Raw genomic sequence first — 16,997 nt, 5'->3', positions numbered from 1 at the left:
CCCCTGAGCAGCCGCAGCCATGTCCTTGCAGACTGCTTGGCGAAGCAGGCCAACAGCTCGCACGGACCAGGGACCTCGTGCACCCTCCCACCACTGCCCGCCTGCTTCTTGGCGCCTCCAGGCAACCACGCAGAGCCTTTGCCACCATTGCTGCTCAGCTCCCAACCCTCACGGCTGCTTCTCCCTCCACACCCACCACTCACCTCCCTTCTGCCTTCCGGCGTGCCGAGAAGCCCTTGCACGGGCTGCGAGCAGCCCTTCGGCTGCTGCTGCTGCTGCTGCTTGTCCATGCTGAGGACTCACAGCTACTCTGGGGACTCGCTGCTCTGACGCCAGAGGGACCTGCTCCCTCCTCACCGAGCTGCTCCCCTCAGAGTGTGGACCGGGTCAGGCCCGGCACAGCCAGGGTCACCATGGGGCCTGCCCCATCACAATGCCCGAGGAGGCGTGATGCCACCCCCATCACAGAGCCCTGCCTCTTACCGGGCGGCCCGCCCCTCCCCATGACCACCTCCTGCTGCTGACCACGGCCACCCACATCACAAAGCCTTGACGGTTGCTGTGGGCACCCCGTCACCATGTCTTTGCCTCCAAGCCTCTGCTCCCAGCTCCAGAGCCATCCTCACAGCTGGCAGCTGGGCAGCAGCAGCAATTAGCCTCTCCTCACCTCTCTGCTCCACAGCCCTTGCATGGCCTGCCCTTCTTCAGGCCACCCAGAGCACACACCCACTACAAGGGCAGCCCCCTTGCTTGGCCCCATGTTCCTCACGCCAACACTCTCCAAGGCCTTACCAGCTTCCCCCTGCAGAGCTCCCTGCCTTCCCACTGCTCTCCCACACAAAGGGCAATTCCTGCTCCACCCCTTCCCAAAGAGCCTCCATCCACCCACGGCAGTGCTCCAGGCAGACGGGAGCCTTGGCCCCAGGTCCCCCAGGTGCATTGCAGCCCTCTAGCTGCACTCGGATAACAAAGGCCTCCTCCTTGTCCCCAGGCTGCGCGCAGGAGCGCACAGGCCTCCGAGACAGCTGCTCGCTTGTGCCGAGTCCTGGAAAAACTGTGAGAGTTGTCCCCACACTCTTGGTCTCCAAGCACTTCCTCAGCTGCCTGCATACACTGCGGTGGGCTCCTCCGCGGTTGCTTTTCAGCACACCACCCAACTCCTTCTCCTTGCCCTCCCACGCCATCACTTCCTCACTCTTCTGGGCATCACCGGCTCCCCTCAGCCACCCCTGCCTTTGGACTCTCCTCACCAGCTCGGCCAGCTCCCGCATCCTCCACTCGGCGCATGGGTACAGTGTCCTTCCGCATGAAGCGGGATGACCCACAGCCTTGGTCCCTCGCTGCATGAAGGGCTTGCCTTCAGGACCTCCAGCTGCTGAGAGCCCACGCCCCTCTCAATTTCCTCTTCAGTGCTGGTTTCCAAATTAGGCCTGCAGGCAAACCTGTTGTCTCGCTTGTTGTTCAAAGTGCTTTGGGTTATTTGTTTTGTTGTTGTTGTTGTTGTTGTTGTTGTTTGTTTTTCCTTATTTGTCTCCACGTTGGTCCAGTGGATGCGCCTCTAGACCTAATGAGGCCACCTCATAATAAACCGGCTCTTACTGGGAATAAAGAAAACATGCTACCCTGTTTTGCTCCGGGTCTTTCAGTCCTCGGTTCTGTGCTGCTGGCTGCAAGAATTAGATTCTGTTTGGAAGACAGGCAACTTTCTCATTTCAAACGTGAATTGTCACTTCAAAACAAGGAACTTTCCTCTAGTTCAGAGGGGTTTCTTCGTAGTGTGAGCTGCCTTGTGTCATCGAGGCTCTGCTTCTTCCCGAGTCCAGTTTCCTCATCCAACTCTACCATCAAAGGCGTGATTTTGGGGGCAGAGCTTTTCGGCTGCCCCAGAAGAGTTGCTGTCTTTTGTAGTTCAACTCGTGGTTACCCGCTAGCACTGCCTTTTTTATCCTGGGCCTGTAGGTGCTGTTGCAATGCTGTTGCAATACTTAGAATCACAGAACCACAGAACCGTTAAGGTTGGGAGGGACCTCTGGCGATCATCTAGTCCAACCTCCCTGCTTGGCAGATTCGCCTCGAGCATGTTAGACAGCCTTGCATGCAGGCAGGCTTTGAATATCCCCAGAGGAAGACACTCCACAAGCTCTCTGGGCAGCCTGTGCCAGTGCTCTGTCACTCTCACGGGGAAGAAATTCCCCCTCACGGTCAGGCGGGACTTCCTGTGCTTCAGTTTCTGCCCATTGCCTCTTGTCCTGTCACATGGGACAACTGAGAAGAGTTTGTCCCCGTCCCCTTGACACCCACCCTTCAGGGACTTATGCACATTGATAAGATCCTCAGGCTTCTCTTCTCCAGGCTGAAGAGGTCCAGCTCTCGCAGCCGTTCCTCATGGGGCAGGTGCTCCAGCCCTCGGATCATCCTCGTGGCCCTCCGCTGGACTCTCTCCAGTACCTCCATGTCTCTCTTGTACTGGGGAGCCCACAACTGGACGCAGTACTTGAGATGAGGCCTCCCCAGGGCTGAGGAGAGGGGCAGGATCACCACCCTTGACCTGCTGGCAACACTCCTCCTAACGCACCTCAGGATGCCATTGGCCTTCCTAGCCACAAGGGCACATTGCTGCCTCAGAGTCAATTTGTCGTCCACCAGCACTGCCAGCTCCTTCTCGGCAGAGCTGCTCTCCAGCAGGTCAGCCCCCAGCTTGGACTGGTGCCTAGGTGCAGGACTCTGCACTTGCCCTTGTGGAACCTCAGCAGGTTCCTCTCCGCCCAGCTCTCCAGCCTGTCCAGGTCTCTCTGAATGGCAGCACAGCCCTCAGGTGTATCAGCCACTCCTCCCAGCTTGGTAGCATCAGCAAACTTGCTGAGGAGGCACTCTGCCCCCTCATCCAGGTCACTGATGAAGAAGTTGAACAGGATGGGACCCAGTGCTGAGCCCTGGCGGACTCCGCTAGCCACAGGCCTCCAACCAGACCCCGCACCACTGATGACAACCCTCTGAGCACTCCAGCCGGCCAGTTCTCAATGCACCTCACTGTCCACTCGTCTAACCCACGCTTCCTGAGCTTCTCTAGCAGGATGTTATGGGAGACAGTGTCTAAAGCCTTGCTGAAGTCAAGGTGCACAACATCCACTGCTCTCCCGCCATCCATCCGGGCAGTCGTTCCATCCTAGAAGGCCGTCAGACTGGTTAGGCAGGATTTGCCCTTGGTGAATCCCTGCCGGCTACTCCTGATCACCTCCTTTTCCTCCATATGCTTGGAGATGACATCGAGAAGGAGCTGTTCCAGCACCTTGCCAGGCATGGAGGTGACTCTCGGTAAAATGCTGCAGTCGGTTTTATCTGCATCAGGTGCCTGTTTTCTTGGTGATGTACTTAACGCTGAAACTTTTAAGAAATGCCCAGACATGGGTGTCATCAATATAGAGGGACTGGCAAGGGAAACAGCAATCATAAGAAACGGAAGGCTGCCTGCACTGTAAGAAAACCTCTCCTGGGTAGCAGGTACTCGCAGCACAGTGTCATATTTGTGTCTCCATCATCTTCCGTTCCCACCTCAAAGCAAAACAGCTCTTCTACCATGGAAATTTTTCACCTGGCAGGCAACATGTGTTGAAACAGTTGTAGAAAAACCATCTTCTGTGAGCTGATATTTGAGCACACAGAAGAAGTGTGCACGATTCTCCCTACGTCCTTATAAAACTCAAGCCCATCGTGGCTGTTCTTGAGTGTGTAGATTTGTGGGATGAACTTCCAGATCGAGAGGTTAAATCACTATCTCCTAAGTGGTGCTGTGAGAGCCTGCTTGCAGTGACGTCAATACCAAACTTCTGGTGACTTCAGGGGAAAAGCTGCTGCTTTGTAGAAGTAGTTCTAGACTGCTTTAAGAGTTTGGCTGATGCCTTCTCTTTGAAAAAGGCTTCCCTTCCCTCCCCCCACCCCCCCATTGAAGGTTGCATTTTTACTCTTTCTTCAGGAACACTGTAGGAATGTTGTTTGACAAGGCTACCTTTTAGTAAATAAGAGAAAGAAGAGTATAAAAGCAGATGGACAAAATGTTAATGTTTTGATATAGTTACTCACTGTATCTACCTAACCCTATCATTTACTTGTGGGAATGAATTATATCCAAGTGTTTGGTTACGAGAGTACGGCCATACTAGCTTAACCTGTAGCAAACATAGCTAGCACAAGTTCTGCTTTGGTTATTATTAAAGTGTTGGAGCTACTTTGTGTTGATGTATCTTACCTTGTCTGGGAGATTGTAGTGATGAAATAACTCCTTTAATGGCACAAGTTGTTTCATCAAGAGTAGGATTTGCTGTTACAGATAAACCCTTTGCTTTTTTGATGAACTTCCTAGTAATTCTTTAGGTAGGTTTTTTCTCATGGCTTTCTTTGTCTCCTTTCTTGAGTTTAGTATGAAAAATGGTGGAGATGCATTTATAACAGGTATTAGAAAGTTTATTAGAAAGAATCTGCTTCATCAAAACACAAGTGTCTCTCCATTTGTCAGAGATAAATTGCGTGGGGCACAAGGAGAGGGCCAGAAATGCTTTCTGGAAGTTTTCGTAGCTCCACATTTTTTAACAGCACCGCCTGCCGTTTTACACAACCGTTTGAGCTCCGTCTTAGCCACCTCCACGTTCTTTCTCCTTTCAGCTATTACGGCTTTCTTCTCCGTGCCCTGTCATGTCTTTAAAAACATACTGCAGCCTTTCCTCATTTTGTTGTTTTATTTCCCATCCTCCCAGGACAAATCAGGACTACAGTATTTGCACGGTTTAGTTTCACCAGCATGCGATCCACTTGGAGCGTACTCACTTACTCTGCCTACAGTTTGTTGCAGTGTGGGCTCTTTCTCTGGGCTGCCTGTTCTCCTGCCCATAGAGCTCTCATTTCCCGTGGTTTGAGCCCCAGCAGGGCAACAGGTTCCCTTCTTAGGTTTCCAGTGCGTGGTAGCTTGTATGCACCTCCATTTGCAACTGGATCGTTTGACTCAGGTGGACACACTGGCTGGCCATACCAGCGGCCCAGAAGGGATGGTTAGGGCAGAGGATAAGGACAGGGCAGGTCTATGAGGAGGTGCCTCCCCAGACCGCTCTTGTAGCCTCCTGTGACTTGTGGCTCAGCATGCACCTGAGCAGGCACAGTAGGTTTGTGTTTAACAGCCTTTTTAGGAGCTTGCTTTCATGGGTTTGTCCAATTGCCTTAGAGCCCCTACACAGCTTCAGCATCCAAGACAGTTTGTTTAATCCTTGCATGGAAAACTACCTCCTTTAGCTTTCTTTTTCTTTTCTTTTTCTTTCCTTTTTTTTTTTAAGTTTCATTCAAAGTCCCATAGTTCTTGCAGTTCTTCCCATGACTCTCACATTTTTATGCACTTTTGCCCCCATCCCTGGACTCTGAGGTAGAAGAAATGTGGGAGCCACTCCCTGTTCCCTGTATGACACAAGCAGTGATTGCCTACCGCCGAGTGGGATGAGGTGGGCTATTTCATTCACTAGTGCACAGTGGCAGGAACTTTGATCTTTGACTTGGAAGAGAAAGGCAAAGACAATTTCAGGCCTTTTCATCATTAGCCTTACTCATCGTACCGTCCAAAATCAACACCGGCGTGGGGTTTTTGTTTTTTTTTTTTTTTGGGGGGGGGGGGAGGCTACCCAGTTTCTTTAGAATTTAAGTGTTCCAACGCAAGTTAAGAGCAAACTGAACAAAAAGCTTTTGAAAATTACCCCACTGGCAGCATTAGGCAGCAGAGGAGAGCAGCTGAACTGCTGGCTGCTAGTTACATCGTTACTGTTGCGCAGGAGGAAGTGTTTTACTTAGTAGCAAACTTCTCTAAGTTTGGCCCGATTCTCTCTCGTTTATACTTCCTTCTGGTTAAATCCATCGTGCAGTGGGAGAAAACAGCTGCATGTTGGGTCTTTTCTTCCCTTTTTATTTCTTCCTACAGTCTTGTGCCTCTTGACAAGCACATGGACTTGAATTTGGTATTATTTCTCTGGGAGCTTCTCACGGCAAGGCTCCTAAGTAGAGGCAGCCTTGCCAAGGTAATAAAACTTGGAAGAGGAGAAGCAGCAGCAGAAGCTGGTAGGTAAGGTGCTAACCACCAAACTTATCTTTCTTTACAAACTATTATTTTGACAGCGTGCACGTTTTCTAGCAGTTGGAAGGGGTCTGCTGTTGATATCCACGTTCCCCTGTTTGTTTTACCTATAGCAAAGGTGTGTGGGGGGGGGGGCAGGTGTTGGTCTTTGTGAGATATGTAAAGGATGGCTCCCGTGTTTAAGAGACAAAAAATTCTATAGGAGGTTATAACACAGATAGGAAAACTCTCTTGAAAATGCTGGTTCCGTTGGTGAGAAAGGTTAGGCAGACATTTCTTCTGTTCCTCATAGATCACATGAAAGCCACGTGAAACCTGGTGTCCTGGAGCCTGTGCCGGCAGCCGAACCACTCAGGAAGCGAAGCTAGAGAAAACCCTCCTGCCTCTGGCCGCCTCCTTGCTCCTGGGTTTGGACATCTCGTGCAGCCTCACGGCTTGCCGCTTCCCAAGGCCGTGCGGGAAGTCATCAGTACATCTCCACCCTGACAGGCCCTGCAAAACCTCCTCTGGCGGCCTCCGCTTGCAGCACGAGGTTGCAGCAGGCACCTCCAGAAGCCCCTTCCCACCCAAGCTCCTCTCTCCCTCTCGCACTGCTTCCGCGCGGTTCCCTCCAGCGCTGCCTGCCTGCCTGGCAGTGCCTGCACCACGCTTTGTCTCCCGACGCCGACCTGACACAAAGAAACACGGGGGCAAACTCTTCCCAGGCTTTTATTTGGAGCAGAGAAGGGACGGGGGGGCCACGATGCGGCAGCCTTTCTGCAGCAGCCAGCAGAGAGCCTGTGTGCCTCTGCCCCCGTGCTCTGCAGCAGCTCCCGTCTCGCGGCACCTCTGGCACCTGCATCCTCCACTGTCCCTCTCACTGCGCTGCGAGGCAGCAGCAGCAGAAAGCTCTGCGCAGAGCGCCGAGCGCTGCCCTGAGGCGTGAGGACCATCGCCTGGGAGGCGCAGCATGTGGGAGGTCGGCGATGCGCGCGGGGGAAGGAGAGTCCTGGGCGAGGGGCCGGGCAGGCACAGGGCAAGGCTGAGGGTCTGCGTGTGTGGGGCAGGCCTCTGCCCTTGCTCCCGCGCTGGCTGACGGGGCGAGAGGCATGCCGTCCTCCGCATGCTGAATGCCTCCTGCCAGAGGAGGTGCCGCGGCCTCGGCTCCTCGGGGCGCTGCTGGGGCCGGAGGCGTGCTCTGCAGCTCGCCGGCTGCTTCCGTGGCCGCGTGCTGGGGCTCGATGCTGGGCGAGCGTGGCACTTCCTCCTGGCACCTTGGCCCGTCCTCCAAGAGGCTCCTGAGGCTCGGCCTCACCCAGGTCATGCATAGGGAGATGCTTTGCTGCAGCTCCTCCCCTTGCAGAGCCTCTTCCTCAACCTCGCCTTCCTCGTCGCTCCACTCCGGTGGCTCACGCTGCGGCGCTCCACCAGTTCTCCTGCTGCCTCCCCTCTCACGCTCCTTCTCAGGGGCATGCGCATAGAGCCGCTCCAGCACCTGCCACTTGGAGCTCGCGTCCTTCAAGAGCTCCACTCGCGTCAGCTCCGGTCTCCACAGGTTGTAGAAGGAGTTTCTGGCGCAGAGCTGAAGCGAGAGACGGAGCTCTGTGAAGGCATTTGCTTTGCCCAACACAAACTGCCCCCCACGGCCCTGCCGGCACCGGCACCGGCACCGTCAGGCCCTTGCAGCAGGGCACAGCAGCTGGCCCCGACGCGCGGAGGCTTCCCCCCTGCCACCGCCCACCCCCTGCACTCACCTCCCTGGGTCGAACGTTGAGGCGTCCTGATGGTGTGAGGGAGAAACGCTTCCCCTTGCCCTCCTCTTCCTTGCTCTCACTCTCCCTTGGCCTCTGCTCCTTCCTCTGCAGGCAGGCTTCTCGCAGCTGCGCCAAGGTCTGCCCGGTGCGTGCCAGGCAGCTCCTCTCGAGCTCCTCCAGTGGCTCGGTTTTGATGGAAAGCACTGCGAGGTACCGCGAGGTGTTGTCGGGGTGCACGCGCAGCGTCCTGCCTCGGAAGCGACACATGATGCCCAAAGGTTTCTGTATGGTGCCCTGTGCTGGCGACGGTGCTTTGGCTGATGGTGGAGCACAGCCCCGGCCTGGCGATGCTGGTGCACCGGCCCTGCTCGCCTTCCTTGTGCCACTGTGAGCATGGTGATCAGGCTGTTGCAGAGCTGCGGCCTCTGGGCTTTTACTGTCCTCTCTGCTCTGGACCTGGAGAGCGCTTGCCAGGGCTGCTGCAGCAGTGGCGTGCGCCAGCATCTCCTGCACGGCACCTGCACTCAGCTCCAGTGTGCCGTTGTTGGCGTGAGGCTGCCCCAGCTGCCGCCGTTGTCCGGGGCTCCTCTCAGCTGCGCGGACGAGCCCCAGGCCTGTGTCCTCCGGAGCGGTGGCAGGCGTTGCGGGGCTGTGTGGGGCAGCTCTCTGGTGCTCAGCCCTCATTTCCACACTCCCATCTCTGTGCACACTCGGAGCAAGGCCAGCAGACTCAGGCTGGCAAGGCGATGTTTCCTCCGGTGGCACAATTTCACTGTGGCACTTGCCCACCATGGCTTTGGCAGAGCTGCGTGGTTCTGCTGCAAAGCAGGGGCTGGTGAGCTGAAGCCCCTCTGAAGCACCTTTGGCCCTGGTCTCCTGCTGTAATGCATCCTCTGGGGCAGAAGAGGCTGCTTCTCCCGGGGCATTCTCAGCACGGGGCACTTGCTCTTCTGCAGGCAGCAGGTCAGCACCTTGGGACACCCCGGACTTGCCTAGCACCCCGTCCTGCACCTGGCCGTGCACCATGGTGTCCTGCCGTTGCACCTTGCCCTCCTGGGCACAGGTCTCTTTGGGAGCCGCACGCACCTTGCTCTTTAGGTCCTGGCACTGTTCTTGGGCAGTCCTGTTGAGAGCCACCCCCAGGGGCAACTGTGGCAGCCTTGGCACCGTCAGGCAGCTGGGCCAAGGCTCGTCCCGCTCCTTGTGGCCGGCCATGCCTTGCACCTGCCTTTGAGGCATGGTCTGGGCTGCCGGGGCAAAGCAGGAGTGTCCTGGGAGCTGCCGGCTTTGCCCAGGAAGAATGCTCCACTGTGTGGCACCACTGTCTGGCACCAGCCTCGCTTTGCCCCCTGTGCAAGACCTCAGCTTGGCCTCCGGCGTGCAGTGGACACGCTCTCGACTTGGCCGGGGCAGAGCGCCAGCTTCCCGCTTGGCCACTCGAAGGGCAGGCAAAGCAAGATGGCTTGGCTTGAGCTCTTCCCTTCGCAGTCTCCACCCGCTGTCCAGAGCCTTCCCGGCACCACTAAGGGGTGGCAAGCGCTCCCTGCCATTGGCCCTGTGCCTTGCAGAAGATCTGCAGGCTGCTTCCAGAGCAGGCAGCTGGCTTCCTCTTGGAGGTGCGGCCCTTTTGGCCACAGAGGCCTCCAGGCCTCCCTGAGCCTGCCTAGCTGCCTGGCTTGGCAGAGGGGGCAACCTGGGCACAGGCGGTGTCTCTCTTCCCCTCCTGTGCTCTGCCACGAGAACATCCCTGGCACTGTCCTCTTCCCTCTGCAATCCAAGCCCAGGAGAGGGGAAAGTGGTTGCAGTCCTTTGCCCCACTCCCCAGGCTTCCCACAGGCACACTGGTGGCACCTGCACCACCCTAAACGAGGGCAGCGCTCTCCCAGCTGCGCAGCTGCTGCCCTGCTCCCAAAGGCTGCCTGCGCAGGGAGCTGCCCAGCGTGGGGCAGGAGATGGGCAAAGGCAGTTCCCCTGAGCAGCCGCAGCCATGTCCTTGCAGACTGCTTGGCGAAGCAGGCCAACAGCTCGCACGGACCAGGGACCTCGTGCACCCTCCCACCACTGCCCGCCTGCTTCTTGGCGCCTCCAGGCAACCACGCAGAGCCTTTGCCACCATTGCTGCTCAGCTCCCAACCCTCACGGCTGCTTCTCCCTCCACACCCACCACTCACCTTCCTTCTGCCTTCCGGCGTGCCGAGAAGCCCTTGCACGGGCTGCGAGCAGCCCTTCGGCTGCTGCTGCTGCTGCTGCTTGTCCATGCTGAGGACTCACAGCTACTCTGGGGACTCGCTGCTCTGACGCCAGAGGGACCTGCTCCCTCCTCACCGAGCTGCTCCCCTCAGAGTGTGGACCGGGTCAGGCCCGGCACAGCCAGGGTCACCATGGGGCCTGCCCCATCACAATGCCCGAGGAGGCGTGATACCACCCCCATCACAGAGCCCTGCCTCTTACCGGGCGGCCCGCCCCTCCCCATGACCACCTCCTGCTGCTGACCACGGCCACCCACATCACAAAGCCTTGACGGTTGCTGTGGGCACCCCGTCACCATGTCTTTGCCTCCAAGCCTCTGCTCCCAGCTCCAGAGCCATCCTCACAGCTGGCAGCTGGGCAGCAGCAGCAATTAGCCTCTCCTCACCTCTCTGCTCCACAGCCCTTGCATGGCCTGCCCTTCTTCAGGCCACCCAGAGCACACACCCACTACAAGGGCAGCCCCCTTGCTTGGCCCCATGTTCCTCACGCCAACACTCTCCAAGGCCTTACCAGCTTCCCCCTGCAGAGCTCCCTGCCTTCCCACTGCTCTCCCACACAAAGGGCAATTCCTGCTCCACCCCTTCCCAAAGAGCCTCCATCCACCCACGGCAGTGCTCCAGGCAGACGGGAGCCTTGGCCCCAGGTCCCCCAGGTGCATTGCAGCCCTCTAGCTGCACTCGGATAACAAAGGCCTCCTCCTTGTCCCCAGGCTGCGCGCAGGAGCGCACAGGCCTCCGAGACAGCTGCTCGCTTGTGCCGAGTCCTGGAAAAACTGTGAGAGTTGTCCCCACACTCTTGGTCTCCAAGCACTTCCTCAGCTGCCTGCATACACTGCGGTGGGCTCCTCCGCAGTTGCTTTTCAGCACACCACCCAACTCCTTCTCCTTGCCCTCCCACGCCATCACTTCCTCACTCTTCTGGGCATCACCGGCTCCCCTCAGCCACCCCTGCCTTTGGACTCTCCTCACCAGCTCGGCCAGCTCCCGCATCCTCCACTCGGCGCATGGGTACAGTGTCCTTCCGCATGAAGCGGGATGACCCACAGCCTTGGTCCCTCGCTGCATGAAGGGCTTGCCTTCAGGACCTCCAGCTGCTGAGAGCCCACGCCCCTCTCAATTTCCTCTTCAGTGCTGGTTTCCAAATTAGGCCTGCAGGCAAACCTGTTGTCTCGCTTGTTGTTCAAAGTGCTTTGGGTTATTTGTTTTGTTGTTGTTGTTGTTGTTGTTGTTGTTTGTTTTTCCTTATTTGTCTCCACGTTGGTCCAGTGGATGCGCCTCTAGACCTAATGAGGCCACCTCATAATAAACCGGCTCTTACTGGGAATAAAGAAAACATGCTACCCTGTTTTGCTCCGGGTCTTTCAGTCCTCGGTTCTGTGCTGCTGGCTGCAAGAATTAGATTCTGTTTGGAAGACAGGCAACTTTCTCATTTCAAACGTGAATTGTCACTTCAAAACAAGGAACTTTCCTCTAGTTCAGAGGGGTTTCTTCGTAGTGTGAGCTGCCTTGTGTCATCGAGGCTCTGCTTCTTCCCGAGTCCAGTTTCCTCATCCAACTCTACCATCAAAGGCGTGATTTTGGGGGCAGAGCTTTTCGGCTGCCCCAGAAGAGTTGCTGTCTTTTGTAGTTCAACTCGTGGTTACCCGCTAGCACTGCCTTTTTTATCCTGGGCCTGTAGGTGCTGTTGCAATGCTGTTGCAATACTTAGAATCACAGAACCACAGAACCGTTAAGGTTGGGAGGGACCTCTGGCGATCATCTAGTCCAACCTCCCTGCTTGGCAGATTCGCCTCGAGCATGTTAGACAGCCTTGCATGCAGGCAGGCTTTGAATATCCCCAGAGGAAGACACTCCACAAGCTCTCTGGGCAGCCTGTGCCAGTGCTCTGTCACTCTCACGGGGAAGAAATTCCCCCTCACGGTCAGGCGGGACTTCCTGTGCTTCAGTTTCTGCCCATTGCCTCTTGTCCTGTCACATGGGACAACTGAGAAGAGTTTGTCCCCGTCCCCTTGACACCCACCCTTCAGGGACTTATGCACATTGATAAGATCCTCAGGCTTCTCTTCTCCAGGCTGAAGAGGTCCAGCTCTCGCAGCCGTTCCTCATGGGGCAGGTGCTCCAGCCCTCGGATCATCCTCGTGGCCCTCCGCTGGACTCTCTCCAGTACCTCCATGTCTCTCTTGTACTGGGGAGCCCACAACTGGACGCAGTACTTGAGATGAGGCCTCCCCAGGGCTGAGGAGAGGGGCAGGATCACCACCCTTGACCTGCTGGCAACACTCCTCCTAACGCACCTCAGGATGCCATTGGCCTTCCTAGCCACAAGGGCACATTGCTGCCTCAGAGTCAATTTGTCGTCCACCAGCACTGCCAGCTCCTTCTCGGCAGAGCTGCTCTCCAGCAGGTCAGCCCCCAGCTTGGACTGGTGCCTAGGTGCAGGACTCTGCACTTGCCCTTGTGGAACCTCAGCAGGTTCCTCTCCGCCCAGCTCTCCAGCCTGTCCAGGTCTCTCTGAATGGCAGCACAGCCCTCAGGTGTATCAGCCACTCCTCCCAGCTTGGTAGCATCAGCAAACTTGCTGAGGAGGCACTCTGCCCCCTCATCCAGGTCACTGATGAAGAAGTTGAACAGGATGGGACCCAGTGCTGAGCCCTGGCGGACTCCGCTAGCCACAGGCCTCCAACCAGACCCCGCACCACTGATGACAACCCTCTGAGCACTCCAGCCAGCCAGTTCTCAATGCACCTCACTGTCCACTCGTCTAACCCACGCTTCCTGAGCTTCTCTAGCAGGATGTTATGGGAGACAGTGTCTAAAGCCTTGCTGAAGTCAAGGTGCACAACATCCACTGCTCTCCCGCCATCCATCCGGGCAGTCGTTCCATCCTAGAAGGCCGTCAGACTGGTTAGGCAGGATTTGCCCTTGGTGAATCCCTGCCGGCTACTCCTGATCACCTCCTTTTCCTCCATATGCTTGGAGATGACATCGAGAAGGAGCTGTTCCAGCACCTTGCCAGGCATGGAGGTGACTCTCGGTAAAATGCTGCAGTCGGTTTTATCTGCATCAGGTGCCTGTTTTCTTGGTGATGTACTTAACGCTGAAACTTTTAAGAAATGCCCAGACATGGGTGTCATCAATATAGAGGGACTGGCAAGGGAAACAGCAATCATAAGAAACGGAAGGCTGCCTGCACTGTAAGAAAACCTCTCCTGGGTAGCAGGTACTCGCAGCACAGTGTCATATTTGTGTCTCCATCATCTTCCGTTCCCACCTCAAAGCAAAACAGCTCTTCTACCATGGAAATTTTTCACCTGGCAGGCAACATGTGTTGAAACAGCTGTAGAAAAACCATCTTCTGTGAGCTGGTATTTGAGCACACAGAAGAAGTGTGCATGATTCTCCCTACGTCCTTATAAAACTCAAGCCCATCGTGGCTGTTCTTGAGTGTGTAGATTTGTGGGATGAACTTCCAGATCGAGAGGTTAAATCACTATCTCCTAAGTGGTGCTGTGAGAGCCTGCTTGCAGTGACGTCAATACCAAACTTCTGGTGACTTCAGGGGAAAAGCTGCTGCTTTGTAGAAGTAGTTCTAGACTGCTTTAAGAGTTTGGCTGATGCCTTCTCTTTGAAAAAGGCTTCCCTTCCCTCCCCCCACCCCCCCATTGAAGGTTGCATTTTTACTCTTTCTTCAGGAACACTGTAGGAATGTTGTTTGACAAGGCTACCTTTTAGTAAATAAGAGAAAGAAGAGTATAAAAGCAGATGGACAAAATGTTAATGTTTTGATATAGTTACTCACTGTATCTACCTAACCCTATCATTTACTTGTGGGAATGAATTATATCCAAGTGTTTGGTTATGAGAGTACGGCCATACTAGCTTAACCTGTAGCAAACATAGCTAGCGCAAGTTCTGCTTTGGTTATTATTAAAGTGTTGGAGCTACTTTGTGTTGATGTATCTTACCTTGTTTGAGGTAACCTTGTTTGAGGTTACCTTGTTTGCTGTTCCAGCTCCTTGCCAGGCATGGAGGTGAGGCTAACCAGCCTATAGTTGCCTGGGTCCTCCTTCTTGCCCTTTTTGAAGACTGGAGTGACATTGCCTTTCCTCCAATTCCTCAGGCACCTCTCCAGTTCTCGAACGTGATGCGAAACCTATTAATTCACTGACCTACAGCCAATGCAATGGGAATAATACTCCTTTTTTATATTTTTTATGCAATTTGTGAGCTTGCTATTCTTCACATTCCCACATATTAAGATATATGTTAATATGTTAAGGAATATATCTTCTAGATAATTAAGAGTGGAGTACTGTTTTACTGTACTTCTTTAAAAAGGATCATCTTAATTTTAATAGAGCAGAACCCACATACACTTAAGTCATTTTTGAAATTTGGACAGGTCGTATCTTGGAAAGGGTAAGACCACCAGCTCACAGTAGGCCATTTATTATTCTACCTGCAACTGAATTAAGGAAGCAATATCCTTATTTCCCATTCTAAATCCAGACCAGATCTCCAGGGAGAATCAAGTGTGTTATTGGTGCTTTAATATCCAGCTAATTCTATTTGTAAAAAAATATCCAAGACATCAAAGAAAGAATTGGAAAATTAAGCAAAGAAGCACTCATGCTGGAAAGCAAGGTTCCTTCAGTTTGCTTCTAAGTGTGTCCCTAAAAAGAAGCTGAATGGCAAAATAGAATACAAAAACATTCTCAGGGAAAAAAGTAATATTAGCTACTTCCCAGTACTTTTACCACATTGCTGCATATAGAATAACACAATAGAATTGATTTTGTGGCTATAGTAATCTCTTCAGTCTTTCCGTTACTCTACGACATTCTCTTTGACCTGGAACAAGATATACCTAGGACAATCATTGCTATGTTCTCCAGTTTCTCAAAAACAAGAGAGAGAGAGAGGTTAAAAAAAAAAGACAAAAAAGAACCCTACATACCTATGATATAGATGAATTATGAAGCTAAAATCAAGTAAAATTTGTTTCTAAAGGTCATCTAAAAATATCTGGAATGGAAGTTCTTTAATGTAAGAAAAGTAATTGTTTAGACACAAGTTAAAGTCAACAACATCTGCACAGTGCTCATTAGGATAAAAAGTGCAGCACAGAAATGGGAAAAAAACAGTAGTATTGTGGATTGTCAGTGAGCTATGGGGAGTTGGAAATAAGTATAAAAGTTGCTAGCATACTATGCTCTTTTGTTCCCAGAGATCTCGGTGTGTTCACAAATACTCTCCTCCAGAGGAGTCCTCTTCCAGCAATTAAACAGTATGGTAGCAGGCCCTGTTACACCCTCTCCAAACAGCCTATAATACGGTAAAGGCAATGAAATAGCACAAACTACACAAAGAAAGATTTGAGTCAGTATGTGCTAGGTCATAGGCAAGAACAGGCAGGGAACTGGGCTTTGGAGGACTGCCTGCATGACAGCAAGAGTGAAAGGGCAAAATAAAACTCTGAAAATAAGCTGAACGTCTTTCTTACAAATCCAAGAAAGGAAGACTTCAGCTGAAGTAAAGCTCACATAATGCCTGCACACCTATCCTGGTTTTGTAATATTTGTCAAAGTCTTCTCACTCAGCACTGCCACAACTTCATTTAGGAAAGAGTAAGCTATGTGCTCCCTGCATTTTGTACTAAAAAGAAAAGAAAAGGGGAAGGGAGGGAGGGAGGGAAGGGAGGAAAGGAAAAAAAAAAAAAAAAAAAAAAAAAGCTAAGGATCACCAATAAAGTGGAAAGATTACAGGGAGCAGCAAAGTGAAGGAAAAAAATTCCTTCAATAAAATACTGCTTACAACTGCCAACACTTACTTTTGGAAGTTTTATCCCTAGTTTATCTCACTATCATGGAAAAATAAGCTGATTCAGATCTATTGCAGCCAAAAAAATGCGTAGGTACAAGACATTATACAGTAGTTGTTGTCATTCTAGCTTGCCTTGGTAGCAATCAATTCATGCAGCCATGTCCTTAAATACATTTCATTATCATGCAGTATTCACCATTCAAGAGAGCACAGCATTGCAAAAATTCTTTGACTATAATTAAACAGATAATTTCCTTTTATTTAATACTGAAGAGCAATAAAATGTTATTAGTAGGTGGAAGTTTTAACCCCAGTTTATTAGTAACACTTACTTGGTGCCTGCTGATAGTTATTGTGAAGGCCAAAAGGTTAACAAGAGTTGGCTAGGATCAAGCAGTTTGCCAGGTGTTTTTCCTCATGGGTGATGGAGTAGAGCCAATTGAAATTATCAGTTTAGAACTAGCCACTAGCAACTCTTAGTTTCAACATAGAAACATTATTTTCACACAAAAGTCACATTTTTCCTTCTGCTGCTGCTACAGTTGTCACATAATTTGTAATAATTAGAGCTAGCAGCAGTCAGCTCTCAGATGTCAACAGCTTCCCTATAACATTAAAAGAAGCAAAAGATGGTGTAACACTTTCCATTAAAATAATAATGAATTATTCAATAAAATAAAGTTTCATGGCTTTCTGTATTTTGTGAACAATGTTTGAGGTATAGAACAGGTGTTAAAATTTTCCAGGGGACTTTTAATTGTCTAATTCATATCTGTAAAGAGTTGTAATAAAATAACAAAAATCTGATTAGATATGAGGCAGGCAGCATGGATAATAAAAGAAATGCATACTGGTGTTTTGGACTGATTACATAGGTATTTGGTCCAAAATAAAGCAGATGGCAAATTGAACAGTAAGTATCCACTTTATCTTGCAGATCCTGTGGTTCTTTGATTACTCTTATTTATTTTGGGTACTTCAGCACATCTGTAAAATTAGGCAGATGAAAGACAGAAATGACTGTTTCACGTTCCACAAATTCATTGTCAGAGAGAGACAAAAAGATCACTACCATATTCTCAGCAG

General features: G+C 52.4%; 1 protein-coding gene across 1 annotated transcript; it reads right to left on the bottom strand.

Annotated features, from left to right (window-relative positions):
- Nucleotides 1-6,798: 6,798 nt before the first annotated feature.
- On the bottom strand, nt 6,799-11,767 carry LOC134138678 (uncharacterized). The gene is made up of 3 exons (XM_062572666.1): nt 11,058-11,767; nt 7,840-9,606; nt 6,799-7,667 (listed from the first exon to the last, which is right to left on the bottom strand). The coding sequence occupies exons 1-3, from the start codon at nt 11,151-11,153 to the stop codon at nt 6,963-6,965; spliced, it is 2,568 nt and encodes an 855-aa protein (XP_062428650.1). The 5' UTR covers nt 11,154-11,767; the 3' UTR covers nt 6,799-6,962.
- Between the last annotated feature and the right edge of the window lie 5,230 nt (nt 11,768-16,997).

The sequence above is a fragment of the Rhea pennata genome, chromosome 1 (genome assembly GCF_028389875.1).
Source record: "Rhea pennata isolate bPtePen1 chromosome 1, bPtePen1.pri, whole genome shotgun sequence".
NCBI lineage: Eukaryota > Metazoa > Chordata > Aves > Rheiformes > Rheidae > Rhea > Rhea pennata.
The sequence above is the reverse complement of the archived record's forward strand: the minus strand, read 5'-3'. Positions and strand labels throughout refer to the sequence as shown.

What these genes read in the sequence shown, in the direction of transcription:
- LOC134138678 (XM_062572666.1), bottom strand. Translation starts at nt 11,153, where the DNA reads ATGCAGCGAGGGACCAAGGCTGTGGGTCATCCCGCTTCATGCGGAAGG. An exon ending in TGCGGGAGCTGGCCGAGCTG is followed by an intron (nt 9,607 to 11,057) that starts GTGAGGAGAGTC and finishes CTTGGATTGCAG; the next exon opens with AGGGAAGAGGACAGTGCCAG. An exon ending in TCAACGTTCGACCCAGGGAG is followed by an intron (nt 7,668 to 7,839) that starts GTGAGTGCAGGG and finishes CTCTCGCTTCAG; the next exon opens with CTCTGCGCCAGAAACTCCTT.